This window comes from Symsagittifera roscoffensis, chromosome 8, assembly GCF_963678635.1.
Source record: "Symsagittifera roscoffensis chromosome 8, txSymRosc1.1, whole genome shotgun sequence".
Taxonomy (NCBI): domain Eukaryota; kingdom Metazoa; phylum Xenacoelomorpha; order Acoela; family Convolutidae; genus Symsagittifera; species Symsagittifera roscoffensis.
This window is the reverse complement of record NC_087069.1, coordinates 15397238-15421061: the sequence shown is the minus strand read 5'-3', so window position 1 is coordinate 15421061 and position 23824 is coordinate 15397238. Positions and strand designations below refer to the sequence as shown.

General features: G+C 33.5%; 1 protein-coding gene across 1 annotated transcript; it reads right to left on the bottom strand.

The window, feature by feature from the left end:
• Positions 1-97: 97 nt before the first annotated feature.
• On the bottom strand, positions 98-23451 carry LOC134852974 (protein TRC8 homolog). Its single transcript, XM_063868865.1, has 3 exons — positions 22316-23451; positions 20130-20277; positions 98-771 (listed from the first exon to the last, which is right to left on the bottom strand). Exons 1-3 carry the CDS (start codon positions 23382-23384, stop codon positions 123-125), a joined length of 1866 nt encoding a protein of 621 aa, XP_063724935.1. The 5' UTR covers positions 23385-23451; the 3' UTR covers positions 98-122.
• Positions 23452-23824: the final 373 nt, after the last annotated feature.

Genomic DNA, 23824 nt, shown 5'->3' with positions numbered 1-23824 from the left:
TTTTGTAAGAGTTCTTGTAAAAACACAAAACCAAACATGAATTAAATCAAAATAATTCATAGAAACATAAATGATAACTTAAAAAACTATCCTAAATTTCAGTATTTTATTAAATAGTTTGTTTACTCCTCAAAATTAACTTTGCATAAGGGGCAATAGTTTTGAACATAAATCCATTTTCTTAGACAATTTTTATGGAAAACGTGCCCACATTTAGTTTTCAGCGCTACTTCCAAACTTTCGTAACAAATTGGGCACAAATTCGGCTCATTATTCTGCTCGTCTGACGAATCTGTACTCCCATTTTCCGACGCCATAAATTCGACAATTTCGAGCTGTTCCAACTTTTTTGAAGCTGATCTTCTAAGTTGAAACTTTCTATAACCGTCTCGACATTGAAGAAAAATTGTACTGTATGCGTGCAAGCCCAACAAAACAGCCCTGAATTTTCCACCCGCATCAAAAATTAGAATGCAACATCCATTTATAAATACAGCACATCCAAAAATAAACAGAATGCAACTTGTAAACAATTTTATGTTGGTCAGCATGTCGTCAAAATCCTGGTTAATATACTTTTTTAGAGGTAATGAATCCCAGGTGTAGAAAAATAGGTAAATAACAATCAACATTGAGACTTTGAAGATGATTTCGGCTGTGAAAAGGGATACGGCAATGTTCCAGGTTTTTATAGGAAAACTGAGAACGTAGTTGATGACCGAGAAGGCGGTAATAAGTTCCACAATGATAAGAATGTAGATTTTGATATGCCTGGATAAATAACAGTGATGTGAATATTCTTACTTAAAGTACTGTTTAACAGATCCTTAATCATGCCTAATTTTTTCACCATTTATTACGAATTTTCTCAGAAAACAAACTTAGGGTGAAAAAATTACCGCAACTATCGATTAACTCTCCCAAAAAACTCCCCACTCCTCGAACTCATTTGAAATACCATTTTTAAATTTTTTCAAGCGTTGTAATATAAGGAATCTTTGCATGGTAATGAATTTACGATTGAGCCCATTTTGAGTTAGGACCGATGGGTATAACTCATAGAGTAATTTCGGATAGGGTACACCGTCTGCTCGTCACGCTATCTTATTTTCGGCCGGATAGATTCGTGCAACTTCTTAGTCTAATACCGATCCTAATCTTACTCTTATACTATCTAGTCTCAGGTTGTTTAACTATTCTCTGCTAGGCTCAATAGATCTAGGGTATACTGGTTTATTGCGGCTGCTGAAGTACTCGGGAGAGTTCAACTAATTTCTAAGTTAAATTCAAATATCTCTGGTGCTGAAATTACGAGTAATTTCAGCACTTACAAATAAGTGGATTGTTAGTTAGATGGATCATGATTGGTTAATATTAAATACTTTACATTGGTAAAATATCTAATTTATCCAATCATAAAATGTAGTTTAGATCAGGTTCCACCCATCCGGGTTTTACAGAGTTTTTTAGAATAGTCTTTCTGCAATTCAAAGGATGGATGATGGACGTTGGTATTTGGCGAACATCTTATTTCTTCTGGGTTTTCTTATTAGAGAAGTCCCAGATTCAATCGTTGTGTCTTCTCAAGACAACGACTGGGTTTTCGCAACAAACTCAAATCTGATTTCAGAATGGTTGGTTATGTCAGGTTTTTCTGTTTCATTGGTGAGAACTTCTTTGTGTTTGACCTTGTCTGGGAATGGCGTGGAGATTGTGCGTGGAGGGGATGCCTGGTTACTCGGATCTGTACGTATACTTGAACATCGAGGTGGTCATTGGTCTAGTTCAATGAAGTCCTTTTCTGCGAAGTCAAGTCGTACTCTAAATCCTTTGAGTTGTGATTGTGGGCGGCATATTGATTGTAGTTGGGCATTCTTTCTCAAGTGTAGTAGGGTCGTTTTGTCTTTGGATGTTCGTCCTTGGTGTTGTATTCTGATTTATGTATTGCATAATGTAATTTACATTTTATAAAACTTTTATTAGTTTAATATTTTTTAATTATGATTTTAGTTAGTTGTTTTCACAAAAGCTTTTTGTTTTAGTTCAGTTATTTTGAAGAGTTACTCACCCTTGAGTAGCTCTTATTAAAAATAGGAGTGTGGTCACAAAGCGTGGATGTAGCACGGTGGGTTAGGCCGGCTATAGAGCATGCTCAGGACGTCCTTCCTGGTGGGTTAGGCCAGGAGTGGGAGTATGATTGCATGCGGTTTTTGTGAGAGGTCCTGTTATGTGACAACGTTTTATGTTGGGTTTGTTGTGGTTTTTCATATGTTTTGTTGGTTGTGTCCTTTTTTCAAAAATCAAATTGTTTGTGGTATGGGTTTGTCTTTCGACTTTTTTGTGTTTTATTATTTCTTTCTTAGACTTTATAATAGTCTTCAAAAGAATAAATTATCCAGTTTTAAACTGGGTTAATCCGGTTTGGGTACCGTTGGTTTCCTTTTCTTAGTCATGCTGTTATGCTATGTGTTGTGGTGTTTAGTAAGCTGCATTGGTTAGTTTTGTTTAGTATATAATTCCTTTCCAACCGGGTTAAAGGAAAGTTTGAAACGTGTTATCTTGTGTTAGAGTTATCGAGTGTGAAAGCTTGAAACTGAAATTCATTATTTTAAACAATTCTTCGTGGGCGAGCTGTGCGAGTTTGGATAGAATTCTTGTGCGAGTGAATGAAAATATCAAAAGGTTAGTACTGCATTTGCTTCTTATGAATTTACTACATAGAATTTCAATTTTACTGCTAGTTGTTGGGGAAAATTAAGTTACAAATTTTCATCATTATTAGATTTACTGCTTGTGGGGGAAAAATTTATAAATTAAATTACTGCATTGGTATTATATTTATTTAATTGTTGGTGCAAAAATTTAATAGGGTTTTAAACAGTTTTGAAGAAGTTTGCTATTTTTTATTTTTCTTTTGTGACTTTTTCAGATGATCGTTGGATGAAGGCTAAAATTCTAAAGAAAACATGGATAAAGAATGGTGAGTTTCTAATATTTAAATTAGTTAGTAATATGTATAATTCATACTTACCTGTTAGTCGTCGGGGAAGAAACCGTGGGGGAAAATGTCGTGGATGAGATCTGAAGTTGTTAGTAGTTTGGCTAAGATGCGGATGATATTTTTAGTTTGAAGCAGTGGCCAAAGCAATTGAAGTGCCTTAATGGTGGTTAGTTCTTCAGTGCCAACTGCAAATTCATAAGGTGTGTTTTGGATTAGATTATATAATTTGTGGTTGAATTTAGTGTTATGGATGAATTCTAAAATGGGGATTTCTATAGGTTGTACAAACTCGTGTGGGATGAGGAAGGGTCGGGATTCTTCTGCGTTGAAGGTCTTGGTGATGGGACAAAAGATATACATTTGGGTTATGGGATCATAATTTCGAAGAATACCATGAAGGTTAGTATCTTTAATGCAATATGTGAAGTTAAGAAAGAATGGTGAGGTGTATTTGGAATTGATGAATTGAAAACGATGGTGTGGTTGTCTGGAGGGAGTGTGTAGGTCAAAGTGATTTTGGATGAAACGATAATAAGTATATGTGTGTGTTTGTTTAGTGCGCAACATAATATCGTGTGAGCAGTGCAAATCTCTTTCATGTGGTGCAAGGAAATGAAAGGTTAGTGAAAATATTTGGAAGCGTTCTTTAAAACTTTCGTAGGCTTGCGTGTCTGTTAGTGCTTCTGAAATAATGTGGTCAAACTTGCGATCGAAGATATTTAGTGTAAATACATATGGTGTTTTAATGAAAAATTTCTCGGTGATTTGTGGGTTAGCGAAGCGATCGTCGTCTAAGAATTGATCTTGGTTAGTTCTGATGATGTTATGATCGTAATATTCTAGTGTATATTCATTAGCTCGGGGTGCAGTGTGTGTTTTTAGTGATTTTTTATATCCAATGTAAGTAAATTGTCTAGGTGTTAGTGGTGTAGTGAGTCGATATAGCATGTCCTTATTTCGTTCTATATCGATATGAGTGTTAGATAAAGGTAAGCAAAGGGGATTTGTAAAATGATAATATGATGTCCAAGGAAGGGTAGGCATTAAAACGTATTCGTCTACAAAGTTACGTGTCTCGTTAGTGTCATGAGGGGTGTTTAAGGTGTATTGTGGAAATGAGGGTAAGGTGATAGCTAAAAATTCTTTTGTGTTAGTGTGTTGTGGATGGTTGATATATTCACGGGCTGTTCCTGGTTTCGCTGGGAAAGGATGGTTGGGGAACTTCCTTTTAAAAGTGCGGTAAGCTCTATTAGTGCTGAGTGAAGATTCAGTAGTTGTGGATGATGGTGCTAATGATTCAGTATAAATTGAAGAGGGTGTAGGGGTAGGAGGGTTGGATGAATCTATTGTGGATGAGATTTGGTTTATGGTTGGGGTGTCAAGGTGATAGGGTTGTTGTTGTAGGGTAATGAAATTATCTAGTTCTGGGGAGATTCGGGGGGTGTCTGGAGAATGAGATGATTGGTCTGAGTGAAGTGAGGAGTAGGTTGGAGTGACTTGGGAAGCATAAGAGGGTGTAGAATTGGTTGGGTCAGGGTTATTTGGTAGTATGGGTTGAAAAGGGGGTTGGGAAAAATTTAAGGGATTGGTGTGAAAAATATTTGATGGAGATGGTTCAGAGTCGGCAAATTCATCGGGGGTTTCAATATTCGGGTTATTGAGTTGTGAGATGGAGTATAAAACTGAAATGTGTGAATTAGTATCGGAATTCATGCCGGATGTTACACTACTGGATGGGAAATCGGGTGGCGGAAAAGCAAAAAGTGGTATTATTGGGATTGGAGTGGTGAGGTTGGTTGGGTGGGAATTTGATCGGTGTAGGGATCCAAGTTGTCGGCTCATCGTGGGCTAAAAAAATTATTATTTTGAGACTGAAAATCGGTGGTATGGGGTTGTTCTATAATTTGTTCATAAGTATTTTCATCTTGTGAGTGGTGTGGCATTATATGTTGGATGGGACTTTGTGATATGGTTGGTCTAAAATTATTATGTGTTATGGCTAAATTTCGAAAATTACGTGGGACTAGGGATAATGGATGGTTATGTGGTAGGGGTGGTAACTGTGGTGCTGTTGGTGTTGTGTCTGCATTGTTATGTTCTTCGTCGTATGTGTTCTGTCTTGTTGCTATTTTTGTGTTATATTCTTTTATTTGTGCGTCTAAAAGAATTTTGATATAGATGTAGAAAATATTCCAAAAAATCCTGCAAATAGTATGCGTGCTACACTTGCTTGTCTATTGACTTGTGTGTGTATAGCACATGTGTTATAGATTCCTTTTAAGAGTGAAAAAAGAAATCCAATAAAGTTAAACAATGCGTATAAAATAGTCAGTTTTTCTAAGATGTAGTAGGGCCATCCTAGAAAATCAAGAATTTCATTCTTGAGTGTAACAAAGCTAAAAATATTGATAGGTGATATATCTTGGGGACGGTATTTTTCACCGTTTAGATATATATAATCTTTAATGTCTTTAAAATATCCGCTATAGTCTTGCGTATAGATGTCTGCAAATCCTGCGGTTTCGGCAAGTTTGCGTAAGTTTTGGTCAATTGATTGTCTTTGTATTGTGTCCATTTGCGTTAATAACTCCTGGAATTGTTGTGTTCTAATGTGATGTTGAATATCTGATTTTGAGTATATTGCTATTGATTGTAAGTCTATATTTGGATTTCGAGCGATAGCGCGAATGCTTTCTGGTGAAAATTTTTTGAGTGATTGCATTAATGTGGGATATGGGGTGAGAAGGTAATATTTATCTTCATCAGGGTTTAGTTGTACTACGTTGTGGCTATTTTCTGATCCACATGGAACTGCGGTATCCCAGAAATAGGTTCTTCGTGAAAGTGTGTCAACGAAATGTACTTTATTCTTATAAAAGATAGGGATTCTTTTATAGCATCGTTTATCTTCAAAAACGTATAGTGGTGATACTTTTTTAGTACAAGTATAAAACCATAAGATGTTTCCTTCATAGTCTAAAAAATTTGATCTATTTCCTGATAGTAAATATCCTGCGTAGGGTATTTTTAATACTGCTAGTGCAAGTGATTGTAATATTTGTGTTCTTTCTAATTCGCATAGTTGGTGTAATGTTTCTAATTCGGAGAGTGACATTTCTTGAAAAATTCGGCTAATCGTGTAGTCTAGTTTCATATCTAAGTGAATATCATAGTGGATATTACCAAAATATGTACTATTCATTAGTGATAGTTCTTGTAAACGTGTGCTTTGATCGTCTTGGGGCTTTAAATGTCCACCAGGTTGACCTGTATTCTTTTGAAAATTAACTGGTATATATGATGTTCCTTCGTTTAGGGGATGACTTGTGGCGTATGGGTCGACTTTTATTTTTCCAGTGATCATGTCGAATCCATTTTCGTATTCAACTAATATTTCAGAGTATTGTGTTTTGTGAAGTGGGTTTCTGTATTTACATGCAAGTTCTGTTTCTTGATATATTTGAAAACGTGTTAATTTATTTTCTATATTATGAATGTTTCGAAAATTAGAACTTATTTTTCGTAATGGATTTACTTGTTCATATGGTATTGATTGTATAAAATATTTTTCGTGAAATTTTATCATACGAGCGTGTATTTTTGCTACTTGAAATGTTGTACATGTGTCTTCGGGGAACCAAACAATTGTTGCTTGTGTTCTGGTTGTAGGGTCGCAATAACCTTGGTCGTTTTTACAAGGTAATCTAATTCCTTGATAAATCATTGTGTTGTCTGATAAATCTCGTGTGAGTTGTATTTTTTCGAGTTGTATTTTCCAATCGAAAAACATTATTTCTTGGTATCCTTTATTTTTTGTGTCTGCTTTGCAGTTTGATGGGTCATTTATACCAATGTGTGGTATCCAGTGTTTATCGTGCATGTCATAGGTTAATCGTCCGTGTGCGCCGTTGTATGGGTATTTTTCATCTAATTTTATATGTCCTTGATATCTTTCAAGTTCTGCTTGATGTACAGAATCTGAAAAAACTTGGAAATATACTAAATTTCTATCTGTGTTTTTATTTTTTGTGATGTTTAGTCGGAGTAACTCGTTTTTACAATCTTCGGGATTGAGATGTAAAAGTCGTTCTATATTACTCTGGTAGAATGATTCATGGTCAAGTCGGTTTTTATTTCCGTTTGAGACTTGTGAACAATGTACTTTCTTTTCAGAAAATGTTGCTGTGAATTTATATCCTATAACTGTAGTTGCTCGGGCTTTTGAATAAAGTGTTGCTATTACATTTGTAGTTTCTATGGCTTGGGGTTCTGTTTCACACTGTGATACTTGATTTATTGCATATTTGTGTAGTGTTTTTTGTTCGTTTTCTTCACAATCGTAATGTGTTACTAATAAATCTTGGGGTTCTGTGCGGGGAGAAGGGTTTATCTTTTGATTTGAGATTACTAGAAAAAGGAGTTGGAGAAAAATTAATAATTTTAGAATATACATGTGTATGATAATCCTGAGTATGGGTTATAAAATGTGATGTAACCAATTGTCTTTTTGGTATATCTGTCGTATTTATATATTACTTCAGTGGTTATAAATGGTGGTGGTAGTGATTGGGCTGTTATGTTTGGTGGGTTTAATGGGTAGGGATGTTGAGTAATGTTGTTTAATTTAACTGTGATTTCAAACTTTAATTGTAAACTGTTTTGTTGGAGTATTTGGATATTGTGATCACGGATATCGTCGTGAATGTCTTGTCGGTATTGTAATCTATTAAGTGCCCAGTTGTGAAGGCGATTACTTTCTAGATGTTGTCCAAATAATGGTGGAGGGGCTGTAAATGTATTCCAATCTAGTCTTAAAGGGATATTTGTTGATGATTGTTCTCGATATCTGGCGTCGAGATTATTTGGAAAATTTAAGTTAAAAGGTGGTGGTGAAATCTGGCTTATTGATGGTGTTGATGGTAGTGATAATGTTTCTGGTAGTGATGAGGATGTTGTTGTATCCGTAGAAATATCTATTGGATCATTGACTAAATTTAATTCACCTTGTGTAAATGAATGTGTTGTCCAATATGGTAGTCGTGATGCCTGGTTTGGGGGGTTAAAGGGATTTTCACGTATTTGTTCAGATGTTGGTGTTGAACCTAAGTAATCTGATGGTAGGCTTGAGGTGCTACGTTGTGAAAGAAGCGTAGGGGTTTCTGGTAATATACCAATGGGGTTTTCTGGAGTGTTTTGTGATGGGGATTGGGGTATGTCAAAATGAACTCGGGGAGTTTGAAAATTTCTGTTTCGTCGAGGATGTATAATTTGTCTATTTATTTCGACTGTATTTTGGTTTTGACTAGGATTTCTTATTCTACTTAATTCTTGTGGTAGTGTTGGGTATAAGTTATATGTTGGTTCGCTTAGAGGTGCTTGTCGTTGAACTGGTTCTAGTGGTTCTGATAAACGAGCGTGTCGTTCTTCAAAAGTGTATGGGTTATCTTGAAAGGAAATTTGTGTAGATGTTTGAGGATTATGGGTAGTTGAAGGTGTTGTTGGGTTATCTTGGGATGATGTCGGTGAAGACTGACTTTGTGACTTTTGGGTAGCAATTTTTGATAGCTTTTTGGTCTATTCTTTTAGTGAAAAAGTTAATGTTTATTATAGTATTCTTCTAAGAAAAGAATTAGGAGGATTGTTGCTAGAGCGAATGTGATGATTGCTTTCTTTATACATTTGCATATGGTCAAAATGAAGGATGATAGAAATGTTATGAAAATTACAAATAGTAGAAAAATATCAGTTCTACTGAAAATAGTTCGTATCATTTAGACAAGTTTTATAAATCGTACCTGTGGATATAATCAAGGGTTTTTGAAAGTTGGAGAAATAGTTCGAATATAGTGTAGAAAATTAAAAAAATATTACAAAAAATGATTAAGAGTATTTGAAAAGATTCAAGGATATCAAAAAGAAATATTATGAAAGTTTGAAGTATTGTAAAAAATTGTTTGAGGTTTGTGATAATTTTAGTGACTGTTTGATAGAAGAGCATTTAAGAAATGGCTTCGTGATCGAATATTTTTTGTTGTTTGGGGCAATTTTCAAGTGTGGTCGGATTATTTATTAGTTTTTTGACAAGTGGGTTGAGTTTTGTAAAAAATTGTTGGGGGCAATTTTTATGGTGATCGGGAGGTCTTCTTTGTCTTTATTTTTATTTGTCAAATGATCTGGGGTATTTTTGAGATTTTTATACTTTAGGCTAAATAAAATGGTCGTTCTTTTACTTTAGGCTAATTTAACATATTTGTTTGGGGGGTATTTGAGGGCTGAGTTGGGGAAATATTGTTGATCTTTGGTTTATTAGATAAGGGAGGGTTATGATATTATGGTGATATTTATTTTAGTTGTCAAGTTGGAGTGGTTTGCTTATTTTTGACCTGGAGGTCGTAGAGTTATAGTTATTTTTATGCCTGGAGTTTAATATTTTTCGTCTAGTTGGTTTGTGTTAAAGTTATAGAAGGTGACGGATTGGATGAATCCTATTGGCTAATTTTGAACTAGAATCGCTGCGTGTTTATCAGCATGTTATCTTGAAAATTGAAAGTGTAAAATGTTTCAGAGGTGCAAAGATTATTAAATGTAGAATTAAGGTTGTTTTTGAAATTCAACTTTCTTTAATATTTTAGATTGTGGGATGAATACTTTATAATTTTTACGTGGTTGATTTCTAAGTCGTGAAGACTCTCTATGTTCTGATTTGTCGATTTGTTTTTGGGGTATTATTTGTTCTGTCATTTTTCTATTTTTTCTTTCTTTTTGAGATGTATTTTGATCGAGATTTTTTGTATTGTTTTTTGTGGTGTTTGATTTTGTATTTTGATTTCCGAGGTGAATATCATTTTGTTCCTTTGTTATGTTGTCCGTATGTGGGTCATTTTGAATAACTTTTAAACCTGTAAAAGAATATAATTGAGTTAGTTCGCGGAGTGCGTATTCTTTTGGATAATAAGGTAATAGGTTATTTCGGTGTTGAACGATTTCTTTTTTATCTGAGTCGGTGATTTTATATGTGACATCAGTGGGTTTTGCAATTATTTGGTATGGTCCTTTACGAAGGGGTTGTAACTTTTTTGAAATTCCTTTTTGAGTATTAAAATTGGGTATTAAAACAAATGTTCCAATTTTTAAATCGGAGGCTGGTGTAAAGCGTGAATTTATTTGTTCATTAATATTTTGCCTTTGTAACAACTTTTTTGTTACCTTTTGGTAAATTTCATTGTGTTTTTTATCTCTGTTTAAAATCCATTCGGTGTGTGTACCGGAGGCTAATTTAAGAATTTGTGGGTGATGAAAATGATCTTCATCGTGTGTATGTAATGGTAGGTTATAACAAATTGAGTCTTTATTTGGTTGACAATAACCTTGTGCGTTTTTATGAGAGTTTGCTGTAAACATTATTGGTTTGCGTGGCTTTTGGTTAAAAACCATTTCATATGGTGACATTCCTAAAGTTGTCGTGATTTGTGAATTATATGCTAAGGGAAATAGTTTTACATCTGCTGACCATTCGGTATATCTTGTATCATTTCCATTGATGATACATCTGAGATATTCTTGTAATGAACGGTTCATACCTTCGACTAAGCCGTTTGTCCAAGGTGCGTGAGATGTACGTGGTTTGTGTTTAATGTTATATAAATGACATAGTGTGATGATTTCATTATTTATGAATTCTGTACCGTTGTCTGTAACTAAAATTTCTGGTAGTCCGAATTTTGCTATCCAGTGTTCATAGAGTGTTGTGTAAGCGTAATAAGCGTTACAATGTGGTACTGGGTTAAGTGCTACATAATGTGTAAATGCGTCAACAATTACCATAATGTAGGAGTTTCCTTCGGATGAGGGTGAAATTGGTCCTTTGGTATCAAATGAGATACGATGATTAAAGTACAAACTTTGTCCTTTAAAATCTTGTTTTTGTGCTATTTGTTTTTGATTTGGGTAAGGTTTATTTAGTTGACATACTATACAGTCATTGCATAGTACTTTTATCCAAATTGGTGCATTTGGGAAATAAAAGTTTTGTACAAAATTTGAATATGTTTTTTCTGATCCAGAGTGTCCTTTAATATTTTGTGTATGTGAAATATTAAAAGCTATAAGAATCATACTTAAAGGGAGACAGGGAACTGTAGATTCATTTAGTTTGTATTCTAGAAGGTCTGTGTTTTCGTTAATTGTTGTATTATTGAATTTTCGAAAATATCGGAGGAGTGTTTTGTTTCCTAGAATAGTTGAATCTGCTTTGATAGGTTTAGTTTTATATTTATGCCATGATTTCAGTTGTCGAATTACTGGGTCAAGGTTTTGATATTGTTTCAGTGTTGAAATTGTAATTGTTTCTGTTGGGGGGAGAAAAATGTTTTCAATTTCTAATTTAGATAAGGGTATTGTGTCAAGTGGGTCATGGAGGTCAAAAACTTGATTTATTGTGTACTTTGAATCGTTTGTTTGTGGTCCTGATAAGTTTATTTTATCAGTCAAATTTTCTTTTTCAATTAGTGGAAAATGGTCTTTTTTAGGCGGGTGTTGTTTTATTCTTTTTTGTTGGGTGTTATTTTTTATCCATTGTGAATATGGGATTGGTTTAAAAGTTGATGTTCCAAGTAGATCAACTTCATAGTGATTATTTTGACAATCTAAATAAAGTGGGAAATGTTTTAAATTATTTATTTGTGATTGTTCAACGTCAGTTTTTACTGCATATTTGCATTCCAATCAGGGTGATGTTTCATTTTCTGCAAGGTAGAATTTTATGTTTTTGGGTATTTCAACTGTGGTTTTACGTGTAAGTAATTCAGGTGGCGTATTTCGACTTAAGGTGTCTGGTAATGCAAGATTTTTTCCTGCGGTCCAAACTATATGTAAGTTTGGGAATTTCATTAAAATGAGTTGAAATCTATAAACTCGGTGGTTTGGATTAGACTTTTGTGTAAAAAGAAAGATGATTGGTTTATGGTCTGTGAATAGAACTGTGGGATGTTTTGATCCAAGTATCAGAAATTCATATTCTGTTAGTGTATATATTATGGCTGTACATTCTCTCATTAGAGTTGAGAGTCGTAGCTCTGCTTGAGTGAATAATCGAGAATTTGCTGATATGAGGTTCATTTTATTTGTACTATTATGTGATTGTAATAATGCTGCGCCGATGCCAAAGTTCGAAGCATCGCACATTGCATAAAATGGTTGATTTGAATCTGGAATTGTGTTTGAAATTTGTTCAGTTAGAAGTTTTTTAATTTCTTCAAATCGTGCTTGATGTTCTGTATTCCATTCAAAATTATTTTGTTGTCTAAGTATGTTATAGAATGGTCGTAGATATAATTGCATTTTATAAACATATTTGCTTAAAAAGTTTAACATTCCAAGGAATTCTTGGATTTTCTTTTTATTTGTTGGTGGTTGGAGTTTTTGAATAGCGTCTATACGTGATTTCAATGGAGTGATTGTTTTTCTTTCTATATTATGTCCTAAGAATTTAACTTTTGTCAAAAAGAAGTGTGATTTATTGGGGGCGGCCTTCAGATTTTCGTTCTGAAGTATTTGGTGATATTGTTCTAAAACATTGAACATTTCCTCTTTTGTCTGTGATTGCATAAAAACATCGTCTAAATAGGTGATTGCATTTTTCTTGAGTATTAGTGGTCGAAAAATTTTGCTCATAAAAGCTGAAAATGCTGCTGGTCCTATGGATATTCCATAGAATAAGCGGTTGAATTCGTATTGTTGGTTTCCAATAACAAATTGTGTTAAGCGTCGTGATTGTTCATCTAATGGCATTTGATTATATGCACTATTCATATCGGCGGTTGTAAAGTATTTTCCGTTTATTTTTGTTAAAATAACTTGTATTGGTTCAATAGGCCAATTACACTTTGATTCATCTATGAGTGAGTTGAGGTATCTAGCATCGAGAACAATTTTTAATGATTCTCCTTTGGCTAGAATGATAACAGGGTTGATAAATGTGTTGCCTTTTGGTTGTTCCTCTTTGTTTACAGGTGATATAATGTTGTATTGTTCTAAAATGTCGAGTAATCTGTTCACTTTATCGTGTAAGTGAATTGGTACTTTACTTGCTCTTTGTTTTTTGAAAACTGCGTCTGGTTTTAATGGGAGATGTCGTGATGAGCTGATTTTGCCAACATCAAATTTGGATGTTGCATAGACTGATGAATATTTAATTAGCTGTTTTGCTAGTTTTTCAAATTCGTCCTGTGTTATTTGTGAATGTTGGAAATTAAACATTGTTAAAAAATTTCTGTTGATTCTCTGTGTAGTTACTTATGTTGAATGTAGGTTTGAAATATGGGGTTTTTGTGAAATAATCCGTATTTCTGTTTTCGTTACTTATTATATTATTTATAGATAATTCTTCATTAAGGATTGTGGATTGGTAAATATCTAGTAATTGGAGTATATTATTTACACGATATGCTTTTTCGTGTATTGGTGATATTGTAGCGTTGGTTTCGCAATAGCCTAAAAGTCCTAAAGGTAATGTTACTTGGTAAGGTGTATTGTTGTATACATGTAAGGAAATAATATCTGAATTCGAGTTTTTCAAATATTTTATTGATGAGATTGTGATTTTGAAAAATTTATGAATAGGTTTGAATTCAAAATCTGACATATAAAATTTTTGTTTGTTTTGTTTTTTATCATATTGGTGAACTTGCTGTATTGAAAAATTGTATATGTTTCCTGATAGTGGTTTCAAGTGTTTTCTTTGTTGGTTATATATTGGATAGAATTTTGAAAAGAATGGTGGTTGTTTATTTAATCTTTGAAAAAATGTTAGGGATGTGTCTTTTGTTTTTGTATATTTATCTTTGATTAATATTTTACTATTCAAGATGTTGATTGTTGGTATATATTTAGAGATAAATGGTATTCCAATGATATTGTGTTTAATATCAGTGATATGGAATATTTGTTTAAATGGTTTGGTTAAAATTTTGTTTTGCTCCATTGTTCTTGTGGGGAGAAGAAATAATTGAATTTTTCCGTAGTTTATTAATGTTGATCCTTGTGCTGTTGCTAGTTTGCTGGAGGTTTCAAGAGGTGTTAGCTTTGGGTGTAAGGTTTTTATTTCATTCCATGTTGGAATGTTTATTATATTTGATTCTGCTCCTGAATCAATTAAAAAATCAATTTCAAGATCTGGTGGTTGAAATTCTTTGCTTCTTGGACTTTCTAAAAGAAATGGTATTGTCCAAATTTTTTCTTTGGGTTGTTCTTTTTGTATGTTTTGATAGATGTGATTTGTATTCAAGCATTTTGTTTTTTCGTTCTCATTGGTTTGATTTGTAGTGTTAATTTCATTAGTTTTTTGTGTCGTCGGTGTGGAATGGACGGGTTCAATATAATAATTGTGAAGGAGTTCTGATTGATTCTCATATATGTGTGATGAAAAAGGTTCTTCATATATAACAGGTTCATAGTCATTTTCGACTTTTATCATGTTGATGGAGAGAGTGTTTTCTGCATCGCTTTCTGAATCTGATGATCCACAGTTTATTTGATTGAGTTGTAACGTATCAGTTACTGTGTCATCAATACCTGGAGGGTCTGATGTTGTTTCTGGATTAGATTGTACTTGATTAATATGTCTTTGATGTTTAGGTGTACTACTTCTGTGGCGATTATTAGAATTATTATAGTTATTATTATTCCGGTGTGGTGATTGGGAATAGTTTCTATAACGATTATTATAACTTGAGTGTCGATTTTGTGAATTATTTTGCGATCTGTTTTGGTAATTATTGTTTGGTCTGTTATAGTTCGATCTATTATATGAGTTATTCCTTGATTGATTGTTCGGGTAATTCTGGTTTCGGTTGTTTGAATAACTTCTATTCCGATTATTGGAGTAGTTTCTATTCCTATTGTATGATGAATTTCGTGATTGATTGTTTGGGTAGTAATTATTTCTTGATTGGGAATTAGATCTAGAAACAAATCGTTGTGTATTTGAATGTGATCTGGAGTAGTTATTTTGACTATTTGGTCTATTGTAGTGATTTTGTGATGAATTTTGCGTGTTTCTTCGTTCTGGTGATCTTCCTCTATAACTTGAGTTATATGGTGATTGATTTCTTGTATAATTTGTATTGTTCGGGAGTGGTTTTCCTGAACTGTTGTTGCTGTAGACTGTTTTGTTCGGTAGATTTTGATCTTTTTTCATGTATTGGTAGAATGATTTATTTGGTTCTTTATATTTTTGAGGTTTATTTTGATTGTCTTGCTGTTTTTGTCTACATTCAGAAATACTATGTCCGTATCGTCGGCAATAATTACACCATTTTTTGAAAGATGGTTTGCCTTTAAAGTTTGGGTGTTTTTCGTAAATATTGAGTATTTCAGTGATTTTTTCAACGAGGTCTGTATCTGATTCCTGTATATTGTTTATATTTGTGGAAGCTGTTTCAATTCTGTTAACGTATTGTAATTTCAGATTTTCCGTTTCTTCGAGTTTCATTGTGATTTCTGCTTGTTCTAGTTTGTCTACTAGTTTTCGAAAATCTAAATCGGGTTCTCGAATTGACGAAGGATGGTATGCTCTCTTTTTTATTGCTATTTTCCTTAATTGTGGTGTTAAGGTCATCATTAAGATTTCTGTCATCTTTGTGTTTTTATAGTCATGTGTATTTAATGAATATGCTTTTCGAACTAGTGTTTCGATTCGTACTGCTAATTGCTTGATGGTTTCGTTTGGTAATCTGCGAATTTCATTACATAAAACTCTTTGTTGTTGTTTGTTTCTTTCGGAGTCAAACATTTTTGAAAATTCTTGTGTAAACCTTTTCCAATTTGATTTTATTTCTATAGGCAATACTGAAAACCATTTTTGGGCTGCGCCATCTAGAGTTGTTTGTATTAACGCTGTGCGTCGATGTATCCAGTTTTGATGTAGTGGCGTATTAATTGGTTCAGGTCCTATATTTAAAATCAAATTTGCTGTGACTGCATTTAAATAGTCTTCTACAGAATATTCAGGGTCTGTTCCTGTGAATACCATTAAAGGTTTATTTGATGTTATTGATGATCCACCCATAAGGTATGGATTCATCGTCATTTGTAATGATTCTGCTGCATTTGGCATTTGAGAAAAATTTGAAAGTTGATTTCTTGTTATTTCGTGTTGTTGAAGATAATATGGGAGTGGTATTTCATTTTGCATTTGTGCTGGTTGGTACGATTTTGCAATCATTGGGTTTTGTTGCTGAATTGGTTGAAAAGATTGTGTATTAATTGGGTTTTGTTGTTGAATTGGTTGTTGGTTTTGTGTATCTATTGGTTGTGGAGAAAAAATTCTATTATATGTATGTGGTTTCTGTATTCCTTGTCCACGATATTCTTGATTATAGGGTGTAAATATATCTGGTTGTAAGAAATCATCATCTGAGGATAAGTAATCCATTTGATAAGATGTTTGTTTTTTATTTTTATTTTGTTGACAAAATGGATAGTTTTCACTACGATCCTGTGGAGGATGTAAATTTGTTTGGAAATTTACTGAATTAGGTGGTGCCATTGGGTTATCCCAGTTTCGAGATCTTGTATAATTACTAAAATTTTTTCGTGGTTGATAATTTGTTTTTGATGGATGTGTGTAATTATAATTATGGTCTGCAAAGTTGTTTCTAGTGAACGTTTTGCGTGTTTTTGGCGGTATTGTCATGGGTCTGTATGTTTGGTAATCCATGTGTGAATATTTTGGGGCAACCGAAGGTTTAACGGTTGATTGTAATGTTACCTGTGTTTGTGAAGGATTTGTATTTCTTGGTGTTGTTAAGTTTGGACGTATTGGTGAAATACTTTGTTGTGTAGTTGTTGTGTGTACGATTTCTTCATTTATGAAGTGTGATGGTGTCTGGATATCTTGTTGAGTAAGATTCCTAGTTCCATTGAGGTTTTCATTGTGTATGACTGTAGAGTTTAAACTATTATTTTGCATATCGGGTAAAAATGTATTATAGTTTAATGGTGTTGCATCAATGGTTAATGGTATTACTCGTACATAATCTCTTATATAAGATATCGTACTTATTGCTTGACTTGAGATTGATTGTGGGAAGTTTATGGATGCGGGATGAGACCATTCGGGGTCCCAAACATAGTCTGATTGTTCTGTGATGGCAGTATCATCGTTTGAGTTTTGGGGTCTAAAATTTTTTCTTGCTTGTGAAATTAAATCAATATTATGTGTGAAATAATCTATTATGAGCCATGCCAAGATTTTTTGTAAGTCGTGTTTTGTATGTTGTGAAACTTCATCTTTCGTGAAATTTTCTTTAATTATATTTAGAAAACTAGAGAGTAGTGTGATTTCATGTCGTACTCTTATATGTTTAGATGTTTCTGTCGGTGAGACATTTGGTATCTGGATTTCGTTTTCTAATATCGAGATATAACTATATATTATCGCAAAAACTTCATTGGTGAATATGGAGTTTGCTCTTTGTGAGTTATGATATTGAATGCTTTTTATATATTCTGAGAATACTTTTGAGAATTCTAAATCAAGGTCGTCTGTTTGAATTATATATTTACTGTGATTCTGGTTTGGTGAGCTGAATTCTATGGAGTAGATTCCGTATTGTTGTGTTAGGTTACATATATCTTTTAGATAGTGATCGATAATTTGTCTTTTGATTTTTACATCTGGGAACTCTGTTTTACATGGACTGATTCCGGGTTCAAACAAATTTAAGAGTAAATTTTTGCAGAATATATGCTGTCCTCTATCAGTGGTTGCATCTACGATAAAGGGGAAGATATCATCATCATCTGGACTTTCTTCACCTGGGGTGTGCGTTGAGCTCATTTTTTCGTTCGATGACTGTTAATATGTAACTATCAATGTGTCTAATTGGTTGATTCCAATTGTACAAATGTACTGGTTTGTGTTTATACTGCTTTTTTATTCTTCTTTTTCCTCTTTTTGATGAATTTGAAGTTGTTTCTGAGTCAGAGAAATATAATTGATCGTGAATTGGGCAATTTTTATCTATTGATTCTTTTAGTTTATAAATTTCGTCTAAACTGTTGGTTTCTGATTCTGAAAATGCGTTTCGATTTTTTGAAAATCTTTTTCGTGTTATTTGTCTTTGTTTAGTTATTATTTTTCTCTTTAATGTTTGTCGTTTTGTTCTAATGTATCCAATTGTTTGTGTATGAGGTGTGATTACAAGGTCGTATTTTTTGTTATCTATTTCACAATTGTGTAAAACGATTGTTTGTTTATTTCCTAGGTTTTTAAATGACATAAGGTTTAGGATGACGGATGCAAAAGGTTTTTAAATGATTTCTATTTGCTTAAACTGAACTGTTAGTCCTTACGATTTATTTGTTAGCCTAACCTGGGTCTATTTGTTCAGGGTTGGGGAGAAAAGTATATCGATTCCGAAGAATGATTTTATACTTTCTCGTGGATAGTATAAGCTAAGGTGTTAACTTACTTAATCTTACTTAAGGGTAGTGATTGTGTTCAGGGTTGGAGAATAGTAAATCGATCCACAAGGTTCAGGTATAATTAGAACGCGAGTAGTTCGTTAGATACTATTTTAAACTTACTAAGTTTAAGATTTATCCTGGGTCTGGTAAGAGGGGGGATCAAGTGAAGGATGAATAACCGAAGTTCTTCACTGTTTATCCTAATTTGAATGATTAGTTTTGTTCAAAAATTTCTATTAGTCCTGGGTTTTTAGAAAGGGTTGGATAGTGAATCGACGTTTGAGGTCGTTAGACACTAGTTAAGTGGGTGGGGGAGAACAAAGTTGTTCTTTTTGATCCAAGGATAGGCCTTGATGATCAAGTTTTAAATTTAATTAAATAGAAAATGATTTAAGATCCAAGGATAAGCCTTGATGATCTGATTTTAAAATTAAGTGAATTTAAGTTTAAAATGTTTTAAATTTGTGCAAAGAATAAATTTAGTATTTTTATGATATTAGTGAGCTTATGAATGCTGTTATGTTTAGGCGATGAAGCTGGAACAACAGGATGATTTATGATTACTAACCATTTATTGTCATGCTACTAATTTTTATTTTGATTTTTCAATAAATATTTTTCAAACATGTTTTGTATATTACTGCAGAATTTAGGAAAACGATCTGAGATCTTTTTATCAATCGTTATTGTATATTAATAATTTTGTTTAGCGCCTGAAATGATTTTGAAGATTGACTTCAAAATTTTATGTTTGCAAATGAAAATCTAAATTCATTGCTAGTAGTATTCTAAATACAAAAGTTTGTTCTGGCTTTTGCCGAACTATCATATAACTATATGGTAAGTTTCTGCTTTGTCGTATGTCGTCTCTGGTTCGAGGTCTTCTTCCAATTCCGGGTAGTTCTGTTATCGTTCGGAATATTGGCTATGATCTATTGAGTCGTAGAGACATTTCGATTAAATTATTGTCGTATAACATTTTGTAAATGTTTTGTCTAAATTCTAATCTATTATTGGTTAATTCTAAGCTATTAAGGTCTTGTTCGAGACTTATGGTCGCACCAGATGAGTTAGGACCGATGGGTATAACTCATAGAGTAATTTCGGATAGGGTACACCGTCTGCTCGTCACGCTATCTTATTTTCGGCCGGATAGATTCGTGCAACTTCTTAGTCTAATACCGATCCTAATCTTACTCTTATACTATCTAGTCTCAGGTTGTTTAACTAGTCTCTGCTAGGCTCAATAGATCTAGGGTATACTGGTTTATTGCGGCTGCTGAAGTACTCGGGAGAGTTCACCTAATTTCTAAGTTAAATTCAAATCTCTCTGGTGCTGAAATTACAAGTAATTTCAGCACTTACAAATAAGTGGATTGTTAGTTAGATGGATCATGATTGGTTAATATTAAATACTTTACATTGGTAAAATATCTAATTTATCCAATCATAAAATGTAGTTTAGATCAGGTTCCAATTTACTTTTCATGCCTTGCATTGTAAAATCGTGCATTTAGCCATTATAGCGTTTAAATCTACAACGAAAAGGAAAAACTTCTAAAGTGGGGGAAGGTGACAGGGACTTTTTATCGAGGGGGGGGGGTTCTTTAAGTAATGTCTCCAATTGTATACTTCAATGGACATCACTATTCAACTGCACCTGATTGGCCTCCTGTTATTTGTGGCTCCCATTGCCTCCACTACAGACTGGGATGACATGTGAGAGAAGTGGAGGATACCCACCAGCATGATCAGACAGTTCTTCAGGAAACGAGAGTATTGTTCATCCGGGGTCAAGTAGGCCAGGTCTACGCAAACAGTGAAAAACTTGGCGATATAAGTTAAAAGAGGGCTCTGGTTGAGGGTGGTATAATAGGCAGTTGCGGATGTGAGAAGTGTGAGCGCCCTGCCCCCTCCCCATTGGTACTAATTAATGACAACGAATTTATACGAACAACATTTTTTTCTAGAGGCGCCAATATACACAAATTTTAATGAAGCCACGAGTCAAATATAAATATAAGTTGCTTATACATAAATTATATGAAAAAAAACAGCGAAATAAATGCAACCGTAAAGAAGTACGGGAGAATCTAACAACGCTTTTGATTTCACATTTGAACGATAAAAATAGTTTTGATTAAAGGTTTTTATAACAAAACCCTGAAATAGACGACAGGATACGACTGCACCTTCCATATAAAAAATGAAATAATTTTCTATTGCTAAATGATAAATGGGAGACATAATCCAGCGTAATTGATTTTAAAATATCACTTTTTTATTGTAAAATATTAGTATGAGAGGCCATATATGCATCCGCTGGAAGTAATCTGACCACCCCACCAAGGGTCGAAAATTTCAAATTTTGAAAAGTGTTTAATTGAATTATAACTTTTGAAGACTTTCAAAAAGGATAAAAACTTCATATCTAAGGAAGCACAAGGAGTTGAGCAGTCATTATTGGAGTACAGACAAACATCCTCAGGTTACCTTTGAGAGCACCCCGCCATTGTGCTAACTATTTCGAACTTGGAAATTATTTTGGATCTTAGATTTTAGAAAAAAAATTGAAAAAACAAAAACGGCATATCTCAGAAACTAAGATGATTTGAACAAACAAATTTTGAAGCAAGATCTGCACCCTCTGATAGTACCCTGAGAACAACCCACTTTTGGGTTCGAAATTTCAAATTTTGAAAACACGTCATATCTCGAAAACTAATAGCATTTGAGCAGTCACATTTGGAGGCAAGATTTACACTGCCTGGGAGTACCCTGACAGCAACTAACACTATAAAAATCAGAATTTCAACTTTTGTTAAATTTTTTATTTTTTATATCTAAGATAATAAAAATTTTTTGAAAATCTTAAGAAACGTCATATTTCGGATATTAAAAAAAAATTGAGCAGTCATATTTTAAGGCAAAATGTGGAAATCCTGGAAGTATTCTGACAGCACTCAAAAATCAAGGGTTGAGAATTTCAATTTTTGTTATGCTTTTAATATATAATTTCTTTGAAAAAATCATAAAAAACGTCAAATCTCGGGAACTAAAAGGACTTGAGCAGTCACATTCAGAGGCAACCTTTGCAACCCTTGAGAGTACCCTGAAAGCACCCAACTACATGGTTGGGAATTTCACTTTTTCTGGAATTTTTGATTCTTATTTTTATGAAAAAACTTGAAAAGATCCGAAGAATCATTGTATCTCGTAAAGTAAAAAAGATTTGGGTATTCAAATTTGAAGGCACAGTTTGTAACCCCTAGGGTAACCCGATAGCATCACACTTTTGGGTGGCTAATTTCAAACTAAAAAAAAACAAACAAGCTAGAAAATCGAAAAAATTTTTTAAGCATTGCAAGATACGATATAGCTTAAACGTGCAAAAAATCATTCGCTAAACATGCAAAAACAATACGTTGAAAAAGCTTAAGCAAGGCGAGATAGTGAAACCCGCATTTAATTATATAATAGATAAAAGATAACAGATAGATAGATAATAGACAGATAGATAGATAGATTGTCAAACCCTCCAAAAATTGCAATACAACGGCGTTTTGGACTTGTCTTTTTCTAGTTAAAATTATGGAGACTTCTCAAACTAAATTTGGTCAACTTACAAAAAAAGATCGAACATTTTCGCAAGGCGTTGTCAAAACAAACAGTGATATATACCAAGGGAGTGTAAAAGCTTAAACTAAAATAATGGTTTTTGATTTCGTAGGGATTGCTTTATAAATTTAAATTATCCACTAATATCAATGGAAACAAAATAGACTTTTTTCAAAATCAAACGTAAGCCAACAAATAAACAATTTTTGAAAATTTAGATACTCTTACGTGATTGTATTGAAGCAATTAAGTACAGCAAAGCACAAAACGTTCCAAAATCCTCTTCTTCATTTCTCGTCTCGAGTAAAAACGACAAAACTCGATCCAACAATTTCGCCACTCTAGTCAAAACTGCACTCGTAGATGCTATCAAAGCCCACGATTTAGTGCAGTTAAGCACAAAACTCCTAAAAACTAATTTGATAGTAACTATTTCTATTTCACTCGCAGGAGAAACGGCGAAATCATGGTTATTCTCATCGTGTATATTTTCATTCGTCGGCGGAATTTGTTCATGCATTAACGAAGATTGTTCATTTCTCGTGCCTGAGTTGTCGGCGTATTGCGTAATATAGTCGAATAAAGTCGGTATAGTTGAGTATCCTTGATGACAGCACCAGTATAGAATCAGAATATTGAAGACGAAATTGCGATCGACATTTGCCAAAAGATATCCAATTAAAAACTCAAAATGACCTGTGTTAGCTGAAAGATTGAAGAGCTGTCTTGCTTTCCTGTAATAATCAGATCCTTCGTGTTTGATAAGAATAAAAACGGGTGCCAAAGGGGCTACTGAGAAAAACAAAACTAATGAAATAATTTGAGCCCAACTAGGAAGAAATATAAATAGAAAAGTAGGCATGTAAACTAGAAAGAACCAAACTGGACAATATTTGACGCCCAAAAATGGGTTAACTATATACGATGCTGTTAAAAAGCAGCCAGAAAACAACAGGATTAAAACTGTTTGACTCCAGTGCCAAATTAGGTCGCCACTTTCGTTTTTCGAGGAAACACTTTCTGATACTATGTTAAGAAACTTCAGACAAGTTTCGAACGAAAAAAGAATGCATAGAAAAGAGATAACGGAGCTGTAATACGCCAACAAGTAATTATTTCGCCATGTAATCAAAATACACGTGCAAACGAGGAGAATTAAAATTACAGGAACTGCGAATATTTCCTGCACCACTGAAGGTATGAAATGGTAGTTGTAGAAGTCGCTCATGATTGTGTTCACGCAACTGTCCACCTGGAAAATGAGCGGCAGTCGGATTATTGCTTCAGTGTCACTCATTTTGTCTGTTCAACACTAATTTATCCAGGATAAACCTCGAAACTTTCAAGAGTTCAAAATGACCATTCAACCTGAAAAAAAAAACACTGAAAGTGGTTAGAGGTCCGCGAGTTGGTTATTAGAACATATTGATTATATTAGATATTAGAGCAAAATGAAAAATAGGACATGTAATAAAAATATTTCATACAAGTAATAGAATACATTTGGGAACTGAGCAAATGGTCAGAAAATTCCGTTACACAGAGATTTATTTTGTATTCCCCAAAATGTGTCGTGTCGCGTCAAGGGGAAACAACTAAGCCTTAAAAACGGGTAACTAAAAAATTAGTTAACGCATTTTAACAAAAGTAGGCTAAAGCACAGTCTTCAAAATTAGTCAGTAACATTAGTCAAAACAAAAAATATTATAACGCCTTTTCTGGTCAAGGAAAAAAATT